The 23,642-nt window shown below is 34.3% G+C and overlaps 2 protein-coding genes across 2 annotated transcripts; both read left to right on the top strand.

The window, feature by feature from the left end:
• Window positions 1–4,231: 4,231 nt before the first annotated feature.
• LOC138322693 (fibrinolytic enzyme, isozyme C-like) lies at window positions 4,232–9,336 on the top strand. Its single transcript, XM_069266726.1, has 5 exons — window positions 4,232–4,573; window positions 5,100–5,175; window positions 6,792–6,969; window positions 8,174–8,313; window positions 9,104–9,336. The coding sequence occupies exons 1-5, from the start codon at window positions 4,482–4,484 to the stop codon at window positions 9,248–9,250; spliced, it is 633 nt and encodes a 210-aa protein (XP_069122827.1). The 5' UTR covers window positions 4,232–4,481; the 3' UTR covers window positions 9,251–9,336.
• Window positions 9,337–15,750: 6,414 nt separating this feature from the next.
• LOC138324209 (chymotrypsin-like serine proteinase) lies at window positions 15,751–22,212 on the top strand. Its single transcript, XM_069269291.1, has 6 exons — window positions 15,751–16,726; window positions 17,102–17,265; window positions 17,798–17,873; window positions 19,742–19,811; window positions 21,049–21,188; window positions 21,980–22,212. The coding sequence occupies exons 1-6, from the start codon at window positions 16,655–16,657 to the stop codon at window positions 22,124–22,126; spliced, it is 669 nt and encodes a 222-aa protein (XP_069125392.1). The 5' UTR covers window positions 15,751–16,654; the 3' UTR covers window positions 22,127–22,212.
• Window positions 22,213–23,642: the final 1,430 nt, after the last annotated feature.

Here is a 23,642-nt window from a genome sequence, read left to right as displayed (position 1 = left end):
TAATTTACATGTTATATGTAATAATGAAGTGCATGATATAATGGGTTATTTGTTCGCTCTATTTATCTAATCGCATTGGTACTTCGTCGAATTCTGGTATTTCGTGATACGGTCCGCACCGCAGCTGATGGTGGATCGATTAGCTGGCTTAAAATCTCCAAACAGGGAGAATCGAAGCCAAATATTAATTATATGATAAATAAAATCTCTCATGAGTTTTCCTTCATATGGGATTTTTAACACTCGTTTTGAAGTTTTCATTTTTGCTCGCCAAACTAATTGAAGGTTCGCAAAAAATGAAATACTAACATTACAAATGTAATATGAAGAAACCCCTCTATATAATCCTGTATAACCAAAACAATACAGAATAGGTATATGACTGTTATGAATATACCTTCATTTTGACTTATTTCGTTTATTTTGATAATGTGTACCTTTTATTACTTGTTTTAGGTAAAAACCGATGCAAAATATTTTTGATGTAGATTGCATGGTGCCGACGAATATCGGTGGTCGATCACGGAACACAAACGATACTGTAATTCTATTCGAAATGATCACGGTACTAAACCAAAACTGTAATTAGGCCCGAGTCGATCGCGGTACAACGAAAGTATGAAACGAAACTATCATAAGACATGAGTCGAATTACGTTAGAAACGAAACTATCATTGGACATGAGTCGATTACGTTGAAAACGAAACTATCATTAGACATGAGTCGATTACGTAAGAAGCGAAACTATTATTAGACATGAGTCGATTACGTAAGAAACGGAACTATCATTGGACATGAGTCGATTACGTTAGAAACGAAACTATCATTGGACATGAGTCGATTACGTTAGAAGCGAATTATCATTGGACATGAGTCGATTACGTTATAAACGAAACTATCATTAGACATGAGTCGATTACGTTAGAAACGAAACTATCATTAGACATAAGTCGATTACGTTAGAAACGAAACTATCATTAGACATGAGTCGATTACGTTAGAAACGAAACTATCATTGGACATGAGTCGATTACGTTAGAAGCGAAATTATCATTAGACTTGAGTCGATTACGTTATAAACGAAACTATCATTAGACATGAGTCGATTACGTTAGAAACGAAACTATCATTAGACATGAGTCGATTACGTTAGAAACGAAACTATCATTGGACATGAGTCGATTACGTTAGAAGCGAAATTATCATTAGACTTGAGTCGATTACGTCAGAAGTTATTTTGACATGAGTCGATTATGATATAAAGGGAACTGTACAAATTATGATCATACGTGTATGTAGTATACTCGTTGGTAAATGGCTGGCGTGGTGGCTAACTTTATTAGTTGTTTGAGGACAAAAGATTCCAGAAAGGAAGTTAGAAGAAAACAAAAATGAAAAATTATGTGAAAGAATAACATAATGAAATCAGGATGTGGAATAACTAAAGATTTAATACTCAAAAATTTCTTTTAGAATAGCATTAAAGACATTGTTTCAAAACAAAAGAACCAGAACGAACATGCGTATGTTACAATATGCCATTGAAATGCTTGAATGTTTCTAAAATATGCATGCAAATTCCTCATTATAAACATGTTATTATTTTAATTCTTATAAACCTTAATGCTGGTACATCATTTAAAATGACTTAAAGAGAGGTTATACTTTGTAATAAAACAAAAACCTTGGTAACCTACATAGCTGTGAACTATTCGATCAGCTGGTGTTACCTGACAATAGTCACAGCACTACAGTTTGTACGGGGAATATAAAACAATTAACTATATTAAGTATGACACATGACTATTGAACATTGTACTCGTTGTGCGTGATGATCTTACAAACATAACGATATTACACAGGGATGTTTGTTACACCCATAACGTCCATGCAGTAATTTGTAGCAATACTATGTTACACACATAACTTCCACGCAGTAATTTGTAGCAATACTAAATGATATTACACAGGGATGTTTGTTACACCCATAACGTCCATGCAGTAATTTGTAGCAATACTATGTTACACACATAACTTCCACGCCGTAATTTGTAGCAATACTAAATGATATTACACAGGGATGTTTGTTACACACATAACTTCCACGCCGTAATTTGTAGCAATACTAAATGATATTACACAGGGATGTTTGTTACACACATCACTTCTACGCCGTAATTTGTAGCAATACTAAATGATATTACACAGGGATGTTTGTTACACACATAACTTCCACGCCGTAATTTGTAGCAATACTAAATGATATTACACAGGGATGTTTGTTACACACATAACTTCCATGCAGTTATTTGTAGCAATACTAAATGATATTACACAGGGATGTTTGTTACACCCATCACTTCCACGCCGTAATTTGTAGCAATACTAAATGATATTACACAGGGATGTTTGTTACACCCATAACTTCCATACATTAGTTCTATATATTACTGCATTTGTAGTTATCATTTTGTCTAAATGGAAATATTGAAAACCCTTATTTTCTATTCGTTGAATATAATTTGTATACTTTTTTGATTTGAATAGATTACAGAAAATGCTATGGATGACAACTTTGATTTTTTATTTTTTCATATATCGTGCGGGTTGAAACACGGTTAAAAAAACGGGCACAGAATGTCCCGACATTACCCAACGTCTGAATCGCGAGCGCGGATCCCAAAATCCACGTTAAAACTTACAAAACTAATCGTAGAATATTCGTCTTGGATCAATAGCAGTACCAAAAAGTAGTTTTACGTGCAGGTTGTTAAGCTATCTGTTTAGAGAAACTTCAAAACAAATTTGCAAGAAAAAAAAACAAAAAAAAAAACTATTGCAATAGCACACATTTTGACCTAAACGAGGACCTTAGTGTCTGTCCTCGTGATACAGGCACTTCCTATAGGTAATTCCTAATGTATCCGAAGGAAAGTTACAAAGCTAGTACATGTATCTCGAAACGATGTTGTTATAACAAACAGGTTTTAAGATATAAAATGTTTTATTAATTTCAAAGGTAATGTGGTCATCGTGAAGTATCATGAGCACGTGGGATTCAGTTGAATCTACTACGATTTGAAATTATTTCATTTCATTTCAGAATATTATATTGTCAGATAATCGGAATTGGGCAACAAGCAACATACCTAAACGGCTTATCCTTAAAATTCGGAATTATTGGAGTTACATGACCAGGTTGTTTCTCAACGGTGTATCAGATCAATGGAACCAATCTTTAAATATTTTTAAATGTTTTTAATATGGTTTGAAAGATGCACAGGCGCTATGCATATCGAAACGACTTTGTTAAGTCATCGCATATTCGTAGGCTTAACAATATTCACAGATTTATCTGATGTTAATGTGTAGTCTACTATGAAAGTAAATTCACATAAAGGAAACTGATCGCAGCCCACTTTTGGGCACCATTCCCAGGTGAACAGACAGCTGGATAACCTAACGACAAGCGGGTATCACGATATATAGGCCACTGCATTGCCCTGAAAAAACAATAAATAAAAACGTATGTATGATAAAAACCATAGTAACTTTATAGAGGTCAATGTTAAGTAATTGGCAGAGGGTGATCAACTTCTCAGGTGAAAAACAAACAGGTTTAAGTGTATCCTGGCACATGAAGAAGGTGAACTAACAGATGGGCAGTTTAGGTGGAAGGTATAAATATGACAGGGGAGATGTATCCATTACATCGTTCTAATAAACGTTGAAGAAAGCAGACATGGAATTGATCGTAGCTGTATGTTTGGTGGCACTTGCAGGTAAGTATGGTTTATTGGTCTGTGTGAAATATATATATATATATAGAGACTTTTTTATTATGTCTTTTAATGTATTATTGCAAAGTTTGGAAAAGGAAACGGAAATAAGACTCGGAGTGTAAACACTGTATCATTATATTTGAATATTGAAGTTTGGTCTCTACAATTTTACTCTTTTCAGTGAAACAATCGTATAAACATGTTCACAATTGTGATTTGAATAAACAGATGAAATAGTGTGCTGCTATAACACTATGTAAGGCCATGTTTTCAGAGTGTTCTGTTCAGTCGGCGGTACCCGCACACTTTAATGAAGATCGGATACAACAGACATGTAGTATGTATTCCACTCTTCACGATTGTCATACGGTTGAGCAAGAGGTTTTTGCTATCTTTAGATTGTTTCTTCATTTGAAAATTTGCTTCTTTTTTACATGTTTGTAACAGCAATTACAAAATGGGATCAATGAATAAAATAAGATTTGAAAAATAATCATTGACAGTAGCTCTACTTATTGTTATTTCTTTATTTAAGTTAGAATTTCTGAATAAAAGTATCGAAAATGCGTATGCTATTAAACTTTTTGTCCACAACAACTTTTTGTCCACAACATCTGTAGTCGTACGGAATGGGACGAGTTATTGGAGGAGAGGACTCGGAAATATGCGAATACCCCTGGCAAGCCTCATTAATGTTCAATGGAAGACACATATGTGGAGCAGTTGCTATCGGTGATAAGGTGGCACGTGGCGCTCACAGCAGCGCACTGCGTATCCTGGGCACCAGCAAGGTCGGTATTCTAGTTTTCTGTTGTGGGGATAGAGCTACAACTCTGTTTTAGATAAATGTTATAAAAACGTATTTAATCAAAATTCCAGGCCTCTTCATCTTATTTTTGCTAGTGGTATAACTTTAATTTTACTTTATGTTTCCGACTTTGAAATCAAGTCAAAATGTTTCATTTTGTTATATGAAATGTTTAGTTTCCTTTTGCTCTATAAGATAAGAAATATTATATTTTCTTATGTTATGTGAATTTATAAATGTTTTGTTTTCTTTTTGTGGTGTATTTTGATAAATGCTTTGTACTCCTAGAAAATTCTTAATCCTAATTGGTATGTGACACAGATCTAACCTCAATTATATGTCGGAAGATCCGCACGATAAACCATTGCTTATTTTTTTGTTTACCTTGATCTAGAGTTAGGTTTGTAATCTTAGACCTCAGGAATTAATTGTGAACCAGAATCGTATAAAACTTCAATTACATGTTTTATATACTGTCTTAACGTCCGCCATATTTTATTTTCACACAGCAACTTTTCAATTCGAGTCGGCTCTACATCAAGCCTAAGGGCCGGACTTACTTTCCAGGTTGCAGAAACGGTTGTGGTATGTATCTTTAAACTACAATTTTCTCATTCAGGAATAATGGTCTCAAGCTAAGATATAAGTGAAGTGAAGTCAGCTTTGATATCACAGATATGCACAAAATGCTTAGAATAATATTAACATTAGAAGAACAAAATAGTTAGGATGTGCAATCATGTTTAAGGTAGCTCCATACTTTTGGTGAAACCAATGTCATTTTTTTCAAACAGGTCTTATTTTCTTGCATTTTTTATGCAAATTTCAAATCTGTGTTGAAAAATGGGTGAACTAATTTTTGAGATATTTGAGCTTGAAATATACCATCTGTACAAATTTGCTGGCCGAAAATAGGAAAATTCATAAAAATATGTTTTCTGTAATATTAGGATAAATGTAGTCTCATTTCTGTTGATTTTCTGTCCTTAATTTCTTACTATGGAATAATATACAAAATTATTGTATTTTTACAAATGCTAACTAATTTTCGTTATTTTCGAGGACCGTTTCTATACGTAATTATCATGTTTTGCCATATTTTCGCTCCTAAAAAATCAATGAATAGGCAAAAAATACAATGACAACCCATGTCAATTTCACAATATTTGTAGATAATATGCACAAGGTAATACATTTTTCAAATATCATATAAAAACATGTGGTCCTCTATCAAATTTTCCTAATTTTTTAAGCTTGAAGTTTGTAAGTCACAACCCTACCCCCATTTCAACCAGGGCTAAGATGGGTCATATTTGACTATGTTTTGAAAATCATGACACAAAAAAACATTCCACATCAGTTTCATATGTTTTTGTGATATCGTATCTGTTTTATGTATGTTTGTTTTGATGACTTTCTCCAAATGTGTTTTAAAGTGAACAGTCGGGCAAGGATGGCTAAATTCGGTAAAAATGGTGTGAATGTATCCTGTATAATTTCTTATGAAATAGAAAAATAAAATCTCTCGCCAAAATCTGTCTGCGTACGAAGAAATTAATTTAAAGTATAGGAATCCTAAAATGTCCTCCCGGCTGACTATGTCCGTGGTTACATTTCCACGCAGCCTCGCTTTCAATGCTTTCAACTTTTCTTTACTTTAATGGTCAGAACTAGGAAACATAGGCAGAACTTGGCCGTCGTATTAATATGTGAAAACGTTTGGAAGGCCAATGCACGCATTTAGACATGTTTTCTTTGCCCGACTATTCACTTTAAGGAAATTCGTTGTCGATTGGACGAGTCCTCTCTTATCATTTATAGTGACGAACGTTACATCCGGTGTTTGAAAATCCATTCCCATTTACGACAGGGACCGCAAAACCTAAGAGAGAACATCTAATATTCGCTTTAATGCTTTTATTTGCTTTATTTAATGATTTTAAACATTCAATATTACATGTAGACAATTTTCACCTATTGAAAAAATATCCAAGTGGAATGTCGTATCGTATCGGAAATCATTCTGGAATTCAAAACAACCTCGGCAGCTTCCGGTTTAGCGTCATATGAACTGGCGCGGTTTTCAAAAGTATGGACCTACCTTAAGTATATTCGTATACATAAAGACATGTCTCCAGACGCAAAAGGATGATCGGGACATTCAAATGTTTGGTATTAATGTTGTATAACTAATTTTTTAGCATGAAAGCTATGGCGTAGGATATGGAGCGTTTCCAAATGACATCGCTATTCTCAAATTCAGCGAATCTATCACTGGGCCAGGAGCTGCGTCTGTAGCCCTTTTACCAGGCGATGACAATGACTACGCTCACCAGCGCTGCGATATCTCGGGATGGGGTTATACAGTATACGCTCAAGGTAGTTTGATAAGATAAAAGATGTCTCGCTACAGAATGGCTACTGTAACAAGATTGTACACTGAGAAACCGACTGTGATTCAGTAACAATATATTGTAGATCGAGTTCATTTATATTTACTATCAGTCTATTCTTGTTCAAATCACTAGCTACAATTTTGAAGCCTTTATCAAACATTTAGTATAATAAACAATAACGTTTTATGTATGTTTCTTTGATAAATGTTACTCATCACCATACAAGATTTAGGGGAATGGTCAAGTTCCTACACTTGTACTTGGCGATTCGTATGTCAATTTTGCTCCTGTTCTATACGATAAAACAGACTATATGTCCACATAAATATGCAAGTAAATATACAAAATCTAAACGGAGACAGATACTCGGGGTGTTCTAAAGAAAGCTTTATCAAGTGACATACTAATATCTAAAATAACTGAGATTGGTTCTTCCATCCTAGTTAAGAACCTAAGGCCTGGGTTGAGCAGATGTCTGGTGTTGATGTTATCTGTATGGACTCCTGTTGTCTCCTCGCTGACTGACAGCATTGATGATGCTACATCGCTGACACTGTATAGTCGTTTAAATTGAGACAATAACTGGCATTCGTGTTCATCTTTAACTGATGAGATATTGAGATAAGACAATAACTGGCATTCGTGTTCATTTTTAACTGATGAAATAGTGACATGAGACAATAACTGGTATTCGTGCTCATCTTTAACTGATGAGATATTTGAGATAAGACAATAACTGGCATTCATCTTAATTTTTTGAATAGACAATGGCATTCGTGTTAAAATGTGAAATGTGAGACAATAACTGGTATTCGTGCTCATCTTTAATTGATGAAATAGTGAGATGCATGTCATTTTGTCATTGGCAATCAGTAATTCATTTAAAAATTGGAGCAAAGTTTGGTTTGGTTACATTTAAATACTTACTTCCTATTGACAACCAGGGTCATTACAGACGATTTGTTTTGGTAAAAGATAAGTCACTTTTATATTTCTTTATTAAAAAAATAGAAATGGTCAATGGTGGTAAAATTGTTTAACAGTTAAAAATCAGCCTTTTATATTGAAAAAACCCACACATGTCAGCAATATAGTACATGTACATGTGTATTTAATTATATGCCAATAACTATGTATTGTTTATTAATCAGACATTAATTAGTATTCACCTGATTACCTATACACAGTTCTCCCTGAGATTCTACAAAGCGCCAAGATGACAGTGATGAGCAATGATTGCTGTGCAGGGAGGTATGACGTCATTGGCCCCGACGTAATTAGCTCTGGACATGTTTGTATCATAACGAAGAATACCGGCTCGTGCAATGTAAGTATCTTTGATATATCACAGACAAAATTTTCGTCAGGTCAATTTCACCTGAAACGAGCTTAACCTCCAAGTCATTAGTGAAAAATCAAGGTTTCTACTCATGAGATGAAATATAACCGTTATTCATCAAGAAACAAGAAATATTCCACTTATTACATTTTTACGTCTCTATTCTAGGTCTAAACTAGGCCAACTGTATTGCAATCAGCGCGATTATCCCCTTACTTATTTAGTTCCACACAGGGCTCAACTCGAGGGAAAATAACATAATACATAATATAATCTAATGCAACATATTCATGCTCCAATTATTTAAAATGATAAATTACTAGTAAAAATGCCAAAATGATATTTCTACTGTAAATGCTGTGTTCTAATTGGTCATTATTGAGTGAAAATATCAGAAGTGATATTTTTATTCGTGTGAAAATTTCCACACCATAAAACCTTTTATTTTACTCTGAAAAAAAAAAGAATAAAAAATATGATTCCTCCGCCTCTGCAACGAAGTTAGGGGTATTTACAGGGATAAAGTTGTCTGTCTGTCTGTCCGTTTGCCCGGACAGCTCCTCCTAAACTACTGGATTTTAATTAAACTTGATGACAGTAATGTTTGGGACCCTGTGTAGATGTCCATGCAGGTTTTCATTTGTCAAAGGTTTGGTTGTCATGGCAATCAGGTCACTATACACAGACTTATCAGATAAAATAATGTAACAAATACCAGATGCAAAGTAGAAACTTTATTGAAGATCATAGATATATTAATCGATTTGTGTTTCGTTAGGGTGACAGTGGCGGACCTTTGACCTGTGGAAACACCGTGATCGGAATAACCTCATTCGGTATAAGGGGATGTCTCACACAGTACCCGTCTGTCTACTCCAGAGTCTCGTATTTCCGGGAGTGGATCAGAGAAAATTCCGGCGTGTAAGTCCACGTGATAAAGGCGGCCACATTCAAAATTATCTTGACGATTTTGTTGATATTCAAAAAAGTTTGTGAATACGATAAAATCAATAAACCGATAGAATCATAGAATAATATTGTTTTTGTTTGTATTCAGATATAGAAATTTGTTTTCTATGGAACACTTTATGAGCCCCCATTTTACTGCTGACCAGATCACGTGTTATCGTTTCAGTCGACATGTTTCCTACAGTCTTGTTAATTTATAATCTCATTTAAATCTCACAATAAATTACATTTTACATGTATATTTTACATGTATGTATAATTGGACTAACCAGAGTATCCACACATTTGATATTTTGGGGATCGAAATAAAATATCAAATACAATATCATACTCTACATGCTGTGTAATAGTAGCTCGCCGAGACGAAAACTCTATTCCACCTAGCTTTAGCGGCTAACAAATAATATTTTTGTGGGCCTTACCGTTACAAAGATAACTATTTTTTCTTTCAAAATCATCCTATACAACAATAAAAAAAAAGTCGTCTCTAAGACACTACCTCACCCGTTTGAATGAAGATGTCACAAAAAACCGTCCTCTTTCGGGAAATTGATTAATACCATTGACGAACTGAAAATCAAAATTGTTTCGTTTCCTTCATTATGACAGCTCGATTTTTATATTTGGAGTACCAACACGTAAGAGACATTCAAGAAAATAGATATACATAATGTATGCAATTGCGCATTTAGCTTTATTGAACGTGACTGCTGGCAGCAGGAAATAGATTGATGTAAAAGTATTTACATTGCGGATCCGGCTTGCAGATAAGGGGTTAGAACTGAACAGGATGACCCCTTTATACATTCACGAATGATGCGCTGGATCAACACGAGGGCTGCCGGAATCACTACGGTTTCTCTAAGGAATGATACGATTTAGTTGCGGTCATACCAATTATCATCATATGGTTAATTAAACATTTCTGTAAGCAGTAATCCTGTTTTCTCTGTCGCTGCAAGACTATCGTTTATATCTACCACATTGCATTTTCTTCTACAATATAAAACACCATGAGAGACGATCATGACAAAGAAATTTGCCTAAGATATGCTGTTTCTTTCATTGTTTTTCCACCAGAAAATAAACACCTATTGCAGAAAATAAGTTTGTAATCAGAAGAAAGGGATCGAGGTCTATATTTCTTTGTTCTGTTTGCATAACTCCAAACATTACGTCAAACGATCCTTTTGTTGCTTACAGCATTTGAGTCTCGTGCTTATCGGCATGAGTATTAAGACCTAAGAGACCGGATGTCTTGGGTGAACAACATTTCTAATCCATATTGACCCGGTCTCTCATCCTTGAATGTGTGAGAAAGTACTTAAAATATTTCCTATATGATTTTCTTCTACCAGAATATACCAGACATTTACATACCCAAATTATTAAATATTGACTTATTATTGTATTCCTTCACAGTGCTGGTCGTCTACATAATTAATTCGTAAATATAACATCAGTCAGTTTGAGGGTGGGGTGTGTTGCTTGGTGTATTCTGTGGCATACTTCAGTGATATAGCACTATGAAAAGAATATAAGGTCTGCTATACAAGAAGATGTACACTGATGTATCGCATTTCCCAGAACTCGCACCTCGTATTTTATACACACAAGACACCTCATCCTTGGGAGGCCGTCCTTAATTAATACTATTAATATAAACTAACATAATAAACAACCAACCAATCTGGATTTCGATTTCTACAACACATATAGACTGGATTGAAGGAAATAATATGAATTTAAGGCAATGCCTCAGAAGAGCGCAGCTATGATGTAAATATATAACCTCAGAATGAGATTAAAACTGTTTTAATTTGTAGTCCGATCATTGATTTTTAGTAAATGCTATTCTTCAATATTTGTGTCTAGCAGTCGTCATATACAGGTCAGAAAGAAATATTTAACTGGATTATTTCAATTTTGTTTTCGATTTTGTTTCTCTCTAATAGGAAAACTTGGCAACATGCCATGTATCAAAAATGCGCGGGAATATGTGGCGTTATCTTTAGCACCAAGCTTCCTGACGTCACGCCTGACGGTGCCTTGTGCTTGAAACACACAGACAGTATATCATTTTGATCAGTACATTTATTGTGTCGTTCTTATCCTTGTATAGTTATCTAAAACTACTTACAGTAATTTCAAAGTGTATCCTTGTGAAACGTTTTGCCTACAGAGAAAATTTAAAATCTCGTCGTGCTGATAACGAGAATTAAAATATGGCTGCCTGCAAGGAGGCGCGAGACTTTTCCCGCGGGACACGATTTCAAAGTCCAAGGGGTACTGGAATGTATTGGATTCTATATGCTAACACACGTGTTATGGTTAGTAGAGCTTCGCTCTACGCGGCCTTCGGCCGCGTAGAGAGCTGCGCTCTTATTAGTTAAATTAACGAGTTTGAAAAACATAAAAGATGGAAAAAAACCTGAGAAATGAAGAAAGAAGAAAACAAAGAAATCAACTGGAAGCCCAACAGGATGCCCAAGGCTCTTAACGGTTATCTGACAATGCACCATTTGAATCGGAAAAGTATGTTCCAAGATGTTGACTTTGACATCCTTGTTGGATTTTGGGAAATCAGTGCAATGCGTTTTAGAGGTCTGAAATAACAACACGTTTTTTATAATTATCTTTTTATACAGATACTCACATAGACTCTTAAACACATACACATGTACAAGGAATAACCTCCTATATTTGACACATGCATACAAAAACATAATAGATATTTTAATCAAATTCTGCATTCAGACATACATTCTGATATATTTCATTGCTCACTCAACACAAATTCATTACTGTTTAAAAGATATACATTATATACATTCACCTATATGTAATATTATAGATACTACTTGCATTAGATGGTGATACTAGGCACTGTCACCATCTAATGCAGGTAGTATTTATTTTTATTTTATTAAACGTCTAGAAATAAAACTGGTTTTCAAGTATTTGCAATCTATTGAGTCGGAAAACTCACCGTCGACAGTGGAATAACATATCAGTTTCCATACCTGTAGCGCTTATAGCTACTGTTGTAGCGGAAAAAATAAAAAAAAGATATCACCTTCTGATATTCGGCTACTGTAAGGCCCCTCCATAAAGGTGTTGGAAACCAAATCAGGTACGATCAACCATCGTGTCTGTGTCAAAAATATATTCCGTCAGAAGGTGATATCTTTTCCGTTACAACAAGTAGCAAAAGCACTTATTACCATTGCGATGGAATCAGTAAAAAAATCTTGTTGTCCTTGTCTCGTGCATTTGTTAAAATCTAAACGTTTTTTATAAATCTCCAAGAATTTTAATTTCGTCCCGTTGTCTGTTTACAACATTAACAACATCACAAAGACGCTTGTTATCGCATGTCTTTCGTTAACCTAGCTGCAATACTGTAGCTCAAAAGACTATTTGACAGAAAATGGTGTCGTCTTTATAGCTACAATTGGTGCCTATTACTGCAAATGGAGCAAAAAATGATTATGTAAACCATTATAAAATGTTTGTTTGCATTTTTATCGTACTTGTTTGAAATCGCTTACCTTCTAGGCAATAAAAGTGAACCACATAAAATATCAAATTCTCATCGAGGCATTATCTTTTTTTACATATACATATGAAGGTCTTTCTAAAGGGAATTCATACGACAAGTCCACAAATTGTGAATTTGACGTCTTGTGAGCGTACGGTAGATATTAAGAATGGTAGTTAGGTTTGTTTTGGACAAAAATAATATGTAAATGCTTGTATACGCATAGAATAATTGGAAACCTACAAAAAAGTATAGAAAACTAATGCCCGAGTGATTTTCGGAGGCACTGCTCCACACTACGACACATAGAGGACCAATTTGTACCCGGCCGAAAGGTATAGTAGGCTTGGTACGTACATTCGTTTCTATCGTTAACCTAGCTAATCACCAACAGGATAGTGAAAACAAGCATACAGCGTTATGAAGGTAAGCGAAAAGCTCTAAACGGAAAGCTCCGAACTAAATTTATAAACATATTGATAAACAGACTAATTGGCAAAACTATTAATAAATAGCTTCCAGAAAGATTTGGAAGTGCTCGACTTAAAAACAAAAAGCAAAGATAGCGTCGAAGAAACGAATGCCAATATTCTTGGGCGATTAATTTTTTCCACTGTCAAAAATACACCATCACCCATTGCTAGGGGTTTGCTACGAACGTGTCTATTGTCTCCTATTGCTCAAATTCTAACTGCCATGTGACAGTGTGAAATGCTAAATACCTCTAAAACAATCAGACTGCAGTATTCTCACTTGAAGTATAATAATATGTATTATATATAGAAAATGCACACACACAATATCAACTACACGTGAGGCTTATATAGTGTACATAATACTACATAAAAAAGCAAAGCAAACAGAGACGGAAGTGGAAGAAAGGAACAAATAGCACAACATTGAAGTTTAAAAAAAACATAAATTATATTGCAATGAATATTAAGGAGTTTGAAAAAAAAAAAAGAAGAAAAGTTTGAAAGGTCTCAGTAGGATGAAGAAGCAATGTGATATAATAAGAGCACAGCTCTCTGCGCGGGCCGAAGGCCGGTAGAGCGAAGCTCTGCCAACTATAACGTGTGTGTGCATATAGTTCCAGTGCATTCCAGTTCCCTTTGAACTTTGAAATGTGTTTTTGAATTACATAACGGCATTGAATTGTGTTGATAAGATCATTTATACTTAATGAACTGTATAAAAATCTCATTCTGTAAATGTATTGCTTATAATTATGATGATTTCATTGTCCACTTTATTACTATGGAGATAGTTTTTCATGCAAGAGTTAAAAAAAGGAACGATTTTTATCACCAAAGAAAAAAAAGGAATTTAAACAGCTTGCAATAATGTGTCAACACTTTCAAGTAATTTTTGAACTTCCTCACACTCTCATAATATGTGTATAATAGTTTCAGGTTCAGTATTGCAGAATACACAAAGAGGGAGGTAACTACTCTGATTTTAAACAAAAAAGAATGTGTTGCCAAAAATATAATGAATTAATCTAAATTGGAACCACTGTAGTTTATAATTTATTGTAACATAAAATGGAATCTTACATATTTTACAACAAGTTTCAGAAATCTATATTGTCAAAAATGGTATTCCATATGGAATCATATCTGAAATTTGAAAAACAGTCTTGAGTCTTGTCTATCTCTAAGAAAGAGGTGCAGATAGACAGGCATATATGGATAAGGAATTTCTTTTCTCTGTAAATTAAATGAAAAAATCAATTTTCTGGTTGTTGAAACAAGACCTTGGTACTGTAAGAAATTTAGTGTTTACTTGGTAAATCCGAACACATTCTTGATATATGAAAATTCTTTACAATGTCGTTTAAAATAAAGAAAAAACCAATTCTGATAGTAGGTTTAATGAAAAAAATATCCTCCCTCCCTCCACCTTAAAGTTATATGTGCCGTAACTGGGCGATAATTTTGACATGCTATTTTCTCATCATTAATTTAATAAAATCCATAAGGTTTGATGAATAAAGCTGTAAAAACCAATCAAATGGCTTCAGATGACTTATAAACGTTAGTTATAACACAGAAATTTTGCGTAAGTCACTTTATAATTACTAAAAACATTGTAAAAATGTGTAATGAAATTGTAGACCACAATTTGGCTTCATGGTCTCACCGTATGTTCTCATTTCACTTTACTATTGATGTAAATAAATGATTTTTGGCAGTATTGCCAAAAATCATTTTCAGCTCTTATTTGAACATGTAAAATTAAAACCTATGCATTGAAAGCACTGTTATTTTCAAAAAGTTGGTAATTTTTGGTGATGAATAACATATTAAAAGCTCGTCTTGCTTCGTGAGTATGAAAAATACGGCACATATAACTTTAATATCTTAATAAATGTTTAGTATTAAAGTTCGCATCATTGGCTATTGGACAAAGGTGATAGAATCATTAACAAATGAGATCTATCAAAATGGTTTCCTGAGTGATTTTCTCATTATACTTTGAGCTTAACATATACCTCGATTTAAGGATGTGATTTTTTGTGTGTTAAATATCTCCCTTTCCATACCTTAAGTAAAGATTTGAGTCTGATAAGGTTTTTGTTTAAGATTTGACATTTCATGGAGATTTACACTAAAAACAATACCTAGCAATTTAAAGATCTCCTCCCTCCAGAGTACTAACGTCAGGTAAAAATGAGTCTGCACAATATTTCTTGATTCCTAATCATTTGTGAATCATTTTATGCCCAGAGTTTTTGGTAAAGTTCCATAAAACTTGGATTTTACATAGCCTTGATAGCTTGATATTACTCTTTGTCATCTCGACATGACCTGGTAAAATGCTTACATCCTATCACCACGCTGACTGGATGATACATTATCATTCAATGTATCAGTTGCATGGTTCTTAAGCAGTATGTCGGAATTGGGCAACAAGCAACATACCTAAACGGCTTATCCTTAAAATTCGGAATTATTGGAGTTACATGACCAGGTTGTTTCTCAACGGTGTATCAGATCAATGGAACCAATCTTTAAATATTTTTAAATGTTTTTAATATGGTTTGAAAGATGCACAGGCGCTATGCATATCGAAACGACTTTGTTAAGTCATCGCATATTCGTAGGCTTAACAATATTCACAGATTTATCTGATGTTAATGTGTAGTCTACTATGAAAGTAAATTCACATAAAGGAAACTGATCGCAGCCCACTTTTGGGCACCATTCCCAGGTGAACAGACAGCTGGATAACCTAACGACAAGCGGGTATCACGATATATAGGCCACTGCATTGCCCTGAAAAAACAATAAATAAAAACGTATGTATGATAAAACCATAGTAACTTTATAGAGGTCAATGTTAAGTAATTGGCAGAGGGTGATCAACTTCTCAGGTGAAAAACAAACAGGTTTAAGTGTATCCTGGCACATGAAGAAGGTGAACTAACAGATGGGCAGTTTAGGTGGAAGGTATAAATATGACAGGGGAGATGTATCCATTACATCGTTCTAATAAACGTTGAAGAAAGCAGACATGGAATTGATCGTAGCTGTATGTTTGGTGGCACTTGCAGGTAAGTATGGTTTATTGGTCTGTGTGAAATATATATATATATAAGAGACTTTTTTATTATGTCTTTTAATGTATTATTGCAAAGTTTGGAAAAGGAAATGGAAATAAGACTCGGAGTGTAAACACTGTATCATTATATTTGAATATTGAAGTTTGGTCTCTACAATTTTACTCTTTTCAGTGAAACAATCGTATAAACATGTTCACAATTGTGATTTGAATAAACAGATGAAATAGTGTGCTGCTATAACACTATGTAAGGCCATGTTTTCAGAGTGTTCTGTTCAGTCGGCGGTACCCGCACACTTTAATGAAGATCGGATACAACAGACAGCAGTAAGTAATAGCTGACCATAAGTATAATGTTAAATTATTTATATACAACACTAAAAGAACATGGATTAAAAAAACCACACAATATAAATGTAGTATGTATTCCACTCTTCACGATTGTCATACGGTTGAGCAAGAGGTTTTTGCTATCTTTAGATTGTTTCTTCATTTGAAAATTTGCTTCTTTTTTACATGTTTGTAACAGCAATTACAAAATGGGATCAATGAATAAAATAAGATTTGAAAAATAATCATTGACAGTAGCTCTACTTATTGTTATTTCTTTATTTAAGTTAGAATTTCTGAATAAAAGTATCGAAAATGCGTATGCTATTAAACTTTTTGTCCACAACAACTTTTTGTCCACAACATCTGTAGTCGTACGGAATGGGACGAGTTATTGGAGGAGAGGACTCGGAAATATGCGAATACCCCTGGCAAGCCTCATTAATGTTCAATGGAAGACACATATGTGGAGCAGTTGCTATCGGTGATAAGGTGGCGCTCACAGCAGCGCACTGCGTATCCTGGGCACCAGCAAGGTCGGTATTCTAGTTTTCTGTTGTGGGGATAGAGCTACAACTCTGTTTTAGATAAATGTTATAAAAACGTATTTAATCAAAATTCCAGGCCTCTTCATCTTATTTTTGCTAGTGGTATAACTTTAATTTTACTTTATGTTTCCGACTTTGAAATCAAGTCAAAATGTTTCATTTTGTTATATGAAATGTTTAGTTTCCTTTTGCTCTATAAGATAAGAAATATTATATTTTCTTATGTTATGTGAATTTATAAATGTTTTGTTTTCTTTTTGTGGTGTATTTTGATAAATGCTTTGTACTCCTAGAAAATTCTTAATCCTAATTGGTATGTGACACAGATCTAACCTCAATTATATGTCGGAAGATCCGCACGATAAACCATGGCTTATTTTTTTGTTTTACCTTGATCTAGAGTTAGGTTTGTAATCTTAGACAATACCTCAGGAATTAATTGTGAACCAGAATCGTATAAAACTTCAATTACATGTTTTATATACTGTCTTAACGTCCGCCATATTTTATTTTCACACAGCAACTTTTCAATTCGAGTCGGCTCTACATCAAGCCTAAGGGCCGGACTTACTTTCCAGGTTGCAGAAACGGTTGTGGTATGTATCTTTAAACTACAATTTTCTCATTCAGGAATAATGGTCTCAAGCTAAGATATAAGTGAAGTGAAGTCAGCTTTGATATCACAGATATGCACAAAATGCTTAGAATAATATTAACATTAGAAGAACAAAATAGTTAGGATGTGCAATCATGTTTAAGGTAGCTCCATACTTTTGATGAAACCAATGTCATTTTTTTCAAACAGGTCTTATTTTCTTGCATTTTTTATGCAAATTTCAAATCTGTGTTGAAAAATGGGTGAACTACTTTTTGAGATATTTGAGCTTGAAATATACCATCTGTACAAATTTGCTGGCCGAAAATAGGAAAATTCATAAAAATATGTTTTCTGTAATATTAGGATGAATGTAGTCTCATTTTCTGTTGATTTTCTGTCCTTAATTTCTTACTATGGAATAATATACAAAATTATTGTATTTTTACAAATGCTAACTAATTTTCGTTATTTTCGAGGACCGTTTCTATACGTAATTATCATGTTTTGCCATATTTTCGCTCCTAAAAAATCAATGAATAGGCAAAAAATACAATGACAACCCATGTCAATTTCACAATATTTGTAGATAATATGCACAAGGTAATACATTTTTCAAATATCATATAAAAACATGTGGTCCTCTATCAAATTTTCCTAATTTTTTAAGCTTGAAGTTTGTAAGTCACAACCCTACCCCCATTTCAAACAGGGCTAAGATGGGTCATATTTGACTATGTTTTGAAAATCATGACACAAAAAACATTCCACATCAGTTTCATATGTTTTTGTGATATCGTATCTGTTTTATGTATGTTTGTTTTGATGACTTTCTCCAAATGTGTTTTAAAGTGAACAGTCGGGCAAGGATGGCTAAATTCGGTAAAAATGGTGTGAATGTATCCTGTATAATTTCTTATGAAATAGAAAAATAAAATCTCTCGCCAAAATCTGTTGCGTACGAAGAAATTAATTTAAAGTATAGGAATACCTAAAATGTCCTCCCGGCTGACTATGTCCGTGGTTTCATTTCCTAAGCAGGCATCGTCTTTCAAATGACTTCTCATCATTTTCTATTTCTTAATTAGGTACATGAATACTTGGATAAAAACAATACGGGCAGTACTTGGCCGGTAAGTCGCATTAAACTATGTTGAATAACTCTTTGGCCCAACAAGGCCTACTGGAGCGCATTTCTAGGACATGTTTTTCTTTGCACCGGATATTCTCTTTAAGGAAATTCTGCTCCTGCTACGATTGGACGAACGTTACTACCTCTTTTAATTTTATAAGATGTACGAAAAAGTTACATCCAGAGTCGTTACGTGTTTGAAATAACTCCCATTCCCAATTTACGACAAGCGGGACCGCACCGCAAAAACCTAATGAACCACCCCACAACGAGAACATATAATTTTTCGCTTTATTAGCTATTTACATTGCTCTTATTTAAATGATTTATTAATCATTTCAATATTACAATTGTAGACATATTTTTATCCTCATTGAAAAACTATATCCTAGAGTGGAATGTCGTATCGTATCGGAAATCATTTCTGGAATTCAAATACAACCTCGGCAGCTTCCGGTTTAGCGTTCATATGCAACTGGCGCGGTTTTCAAAAGTATGGACCTACCTTAAGTATATTCGGCATATACATTAAAGACATGTCTCCAGACGCAAAAGGATGGCCTTGATCGGACATTCAAATGTTTTGGTCATTAATGTTTGTATATACTAATTTTTTTAGCTTTGAAAGCTATGGCGTAGGATTATGGAGCGTTTCCAAATGTACATCGCTCATTCTCCAATTCAAGCGGAATCTATTCCTACTGGGGCAGGAGCTGCGTCTGTAGCCCTTTTACCAGGCGATGACAATGGACTACGCTCACCAGCGCTGCGATATCTCGGGATGGGGTTATACAGTATACGCTCAAGGTAGTTTGATAAGATAAAAGATGTCTCGCTACAGAATGGCTACTGTAACAAGATTGTACACTGAGAAACCGACTGTGATTCAGTAACAATATATTGTAGATCGAGTTCATTTATATTTACTATCAGTCTATTCTTGTTCAAATCACTAGCTACAATTTTGAAGCCTTTATCAAACATTTAGTATAATAAACAATAACGTTTTATGTATGTTTCTTTGATAAATGTTACTCATCACCATACAAGATTTAGGGGAATGGTCAAGTTCCTACACTTGTACTTGGCGATTCGTATGTCAATTTTGCTCCTGTTCTATACGATAAAACAGACTATATGTCCACATAAATATGCAAGTAAATATACAAAAATCTAAACGGAGACAGATACTCGGGGTGTTCTAAAGAAAGCTTTATCAAGTGACATACTAATATCTAAAATAACTGAGATTGGTTCTTCCATCCTAGTTAAGAACCTAAGGCCTGGGTTGAGCAGATGTCTGGTGTTGATGTTATCTGTATGGACTCCTGTTGTCTCCTCGCTGACTGACAGCATTGATGATGCTACATCGCTGACACTGTATAGTCGTTTAAATTGAGACAATAACTGGCATTCGTGTTCATCTTTAACTGATGAGATATTGAGATAAGACAATAACTGGCATTCGTGTTCATTTTTAACTGATGAAATAGTGACATGAGACAATAACTGGTATTCGTGCTCATCTTTAACTGATGAGATATTGAGATAAGACAATAACTGGCATTCGTGTTCATCTTTAACTGATGAGATATTGAGATAAGACAATAACTGGCATTCGTGTTAATTTTTAACTGATGAAATAGTGACATGAGACAATAACTGGTATTCGTGCTCATCTTTAATTGATGAAATAGTGAGATGCATGTCATTTTGTCATTGGCAATCAGTAATTCATTTAAAAATTGGAGCAAAGTTTGGTTTGGTTACATTTAAATACTTACTTCCTATTGACAACCAGGGTCATTACAGACGATTTGTTTTGGTATAAGATAAGTCACTTTTATATTTCTTTATTAAAAAAATAGAAATGGTCAATGGTGGTAAAATTGTTTAACAGTTAAAAATCAGCCTTTTATATTGAAAAAACCCACACATGTCAGCAATATAGTACATGTACATGTGTATTTAATTATATGCCAATAACTATGTATTGTTTATTAATCAGACATTAATTAGTATTCACCTGATTACCTATACACAGTTCTCCCTGAGATTCTACAAAGCGCCAAGATGACAGTGATGAGCAATGATTGCTGTGCAGGGAGGTATGACGTCATTGGCCCCGACGTAATTAGCTCTGGACATGTTTGTATCATAACGAAGAATACCGGCTCGTGCAATGTAAGTATCTTTGATATATCACAGACAAAATTTCGTCAGGTCAATTTCACCTGAAACGAGCTTAACCTCCAAGTCATTAGTGAAAAATCAAGGTTTCTACCTCATGAGATGAAATATAACCGTTATTCATCAAGAAACAAGAAATATTCCACTTATTACATTTTTACGTCTCTATTCTAGGTCTAAACTAGGCCAACTGTATTGCAATCAGCGCGATTATCCCCTTACTTATTTAGTTCCACACAGGGCTCAACTCGAGGGAAAATAACATAATACATAATATAATCTAATGCAACATATTCATGCTCCAATTATTTAAAATGATAAATTACTAGTAAAAATGCCAAAATGATATTTCTACTGTAAATGCTGTGTTCTAATTGGTCATTATTGAGTGAAAATATCAGAAGTGATATTTTTATTCGTGTGAAAATTTCCACACCATAAAACCTTTTATTTTACTCTGAAAAAAAAAAAGAATAAAAAATATGATTCCTCCGCCTCTGCAACGAAGTTAGGGGTATTTACAGGGATAAAGTTGTCTGTCTGTCTGTCCGTTTGCCCGGACAGCTCCTCCTAAACTACTGGATTTTAATTAAACTTGATGAGAGTAATGTTTGGGACCCTGTGTAGATGTCCATGCAGGTTTTCATTTGTCAAAGGTTTGGTTGTCATGGCAATCAGGTCACTATACACAGACTTATCAGATAAAATAATGTAACAAATACCAGATGCAAAGTAGAAACTTTATTGAAGATCGTAGATATATTAATCGATTTGTGTTTCGTTAGGGTGACAGTGGCGGACCTTTGACCTGTGGAAACACCGTGATCGGAATAACCTCATTCGGTATAAGGGGATGTCTCACACAGTACCCGTCTGTCTACTCCAGAGTCTCGTATTTCCGGGAGTGGATCAGAGAAAATTCCGGCGTGTAAGTCCACGTGATAAAGGCGGCCACATTCAAAATTATCTTGACGATTTTGTTGATATTCAAAAAAGTTTGTGAATACGATAAAATCAATAAACCGATAGAATCATAGAATAATATTGTTTTTGTTTGTATTCAGATATAGAAATTTGTTTTCTATGGAACACTTTATGAGCCCCCATTTTACTGCTGACCAGATCACGTGTTATCGTTTCAGTCGACATGTTTCCTACAGTCTTGTTAATTTATAATCTCATTTAAATCTCACAATAAATTACATTTTACATGTATATTTTACATGTATGTATAATTGGACTAACCAGAGTATCCACACATTTGATATTTTGGGGATCGAAATAAAATATCAAATACAATATCATACTCTACATGCTGTGTAATAGTAGCTCGCCGAGACGAAAACTCTATTCCACCTAGCTTTAGCGGCTAACAAATAATATTTTTGTGGGCCTTACCGTTACAAAGATAACTATTTTTTCTTTCAAAATCATCCTATACAACAATAAAAAAAAGTCGTCTCTAAGACACTACCTCACCCGTTTGAATGAAGATGTCACAAAAAACCGTCCTCTTTCGGGAAATTGATTAATACCATTGACGAACTGAAAATCAAAATTGTTTCGTTTCCTTCATTATGACAGCTCGATTTTTATATTTGGAGTACCAACACGTATGAGACATTCAAGAAAATAGATATACATAATGTATGCAATTGCGCATTTAGCTTTATTGAACGTGACTGCTGGCAGCAGGAAATAGATTGATGTAAAAGTATTTACATTTTCGGATTCTTCGGCTTGCAGATAAGGGGTTAGAAATGAACAGGATGACCCCTTTATACATTCACGAATGATGCGCTGGATCACGGTCAACACGAAAAGAGGTTTTGGCTGCCGGAATCACTTCATAGATAGAAAGGTCATAAGGTTCATTTACAAAAATTGTGAATTATATGACCTGGGGTCTCGGGTTTCCCCCTGGGGAGGGGGGTTAAGTTTAACTACTATAGTTTATATAGGACAAACACATTTTTGATATTATTTTGATCATTTGTAATAGGAAATGAGTCAAATATTGTCAGAATTATCAGTATGAGATTGCCATTGAATCCTATTAACCAATTTTCCATGACTGAACCCCAGGGGCCTTAGGGGCGGGGTCAAAAGGGGTCAAATAGGCTATATCTTCAAAAATCTTCTTCTGAAATTCTGGAAATGGTAGAATCACATACTCTTCATAGATTAAAAGGTCTTGAGGTCCTTTACCAAAATTGTGAATTATATGACCCTGGGTCTCACGTTTCCCCCCTGGGGAAGGGGTCAAGTTTACTATAGTTTATATAGTGAAAACACATTTATGAGCATTTTTTGTGCTCAATTTTTAATACGAAAATGAGTCAAACTTGTTTAGAATTATAAGCATGAGATAACATTTTAATATCCTGGTCAACCCCCTCGGGGCAGAGGGGCGGGGCCGAAAGGGGCAAATAGGCTAAAACTTTAAAA

The sequence above is a fragment of the Argopecten irradians genome, chromosome 5 (assembly GCF_041381155.1).
Source record: "Argopecten irradians isolate NY chromosome 5, Ai_NY, whole genome shotgun sequence".
NCBI classification, from domain to species: Eukaryota; Metazoa; Mollusca; class Bivalvia; order Pectinida; family Pectinidae; genus Argopecten; species Argopecten irradians.
Note: the sequence above shows the minus strand (reverse complement) of the source record. Positions and strands in the feature narration are given on the sequence as shown.

Bases quoted from the DNA above. Each gene is read 5' to 3' on its own strand.
- LOC138322693 (XM_069266726.1), top strand. From the start codon at position 4,482: ATGGAAGACACATATGTGGAGCAGTTGCTATCGGTGATAAGGTGGCAC. The intron at 5,176-6,791 runs GTATGTATCTTT...CTAATTTTTTAG, and splicing joins AGGTTGCAGAAACGGTTGTG to CATGAAAGCTATGGCGTAGG. The intron at 8,314-9,103 runs GTAAGTATCTTT...GTGTTTCGTTAG, and splicing joins AGAATACCGGCTCGTGCAAT to GGTGACAGTGGCGGACCTTT.
- LOC138324209 (XM_069269291.1), top strand. From the start codon at position 16,655: ATGTTTTCAGAGTGTTCTGTTCAGTCGGCGGTACCCGCACACTTTAAT. The intron at 17,266-17,797 runs GTCGGTATTCTA...ATTTTCACACAG, and splicing joins GTATCCTGGGCACCAGCAAG to CAACTTTTCAATTCGAGTCG. The intron at 19,812-21,048 runs GTAGTTTGATAA...ACCTATACACAG, and splicing joins TTATACAGTATACGCTCAAG to TTCTCCCTGAGATTCTACAA.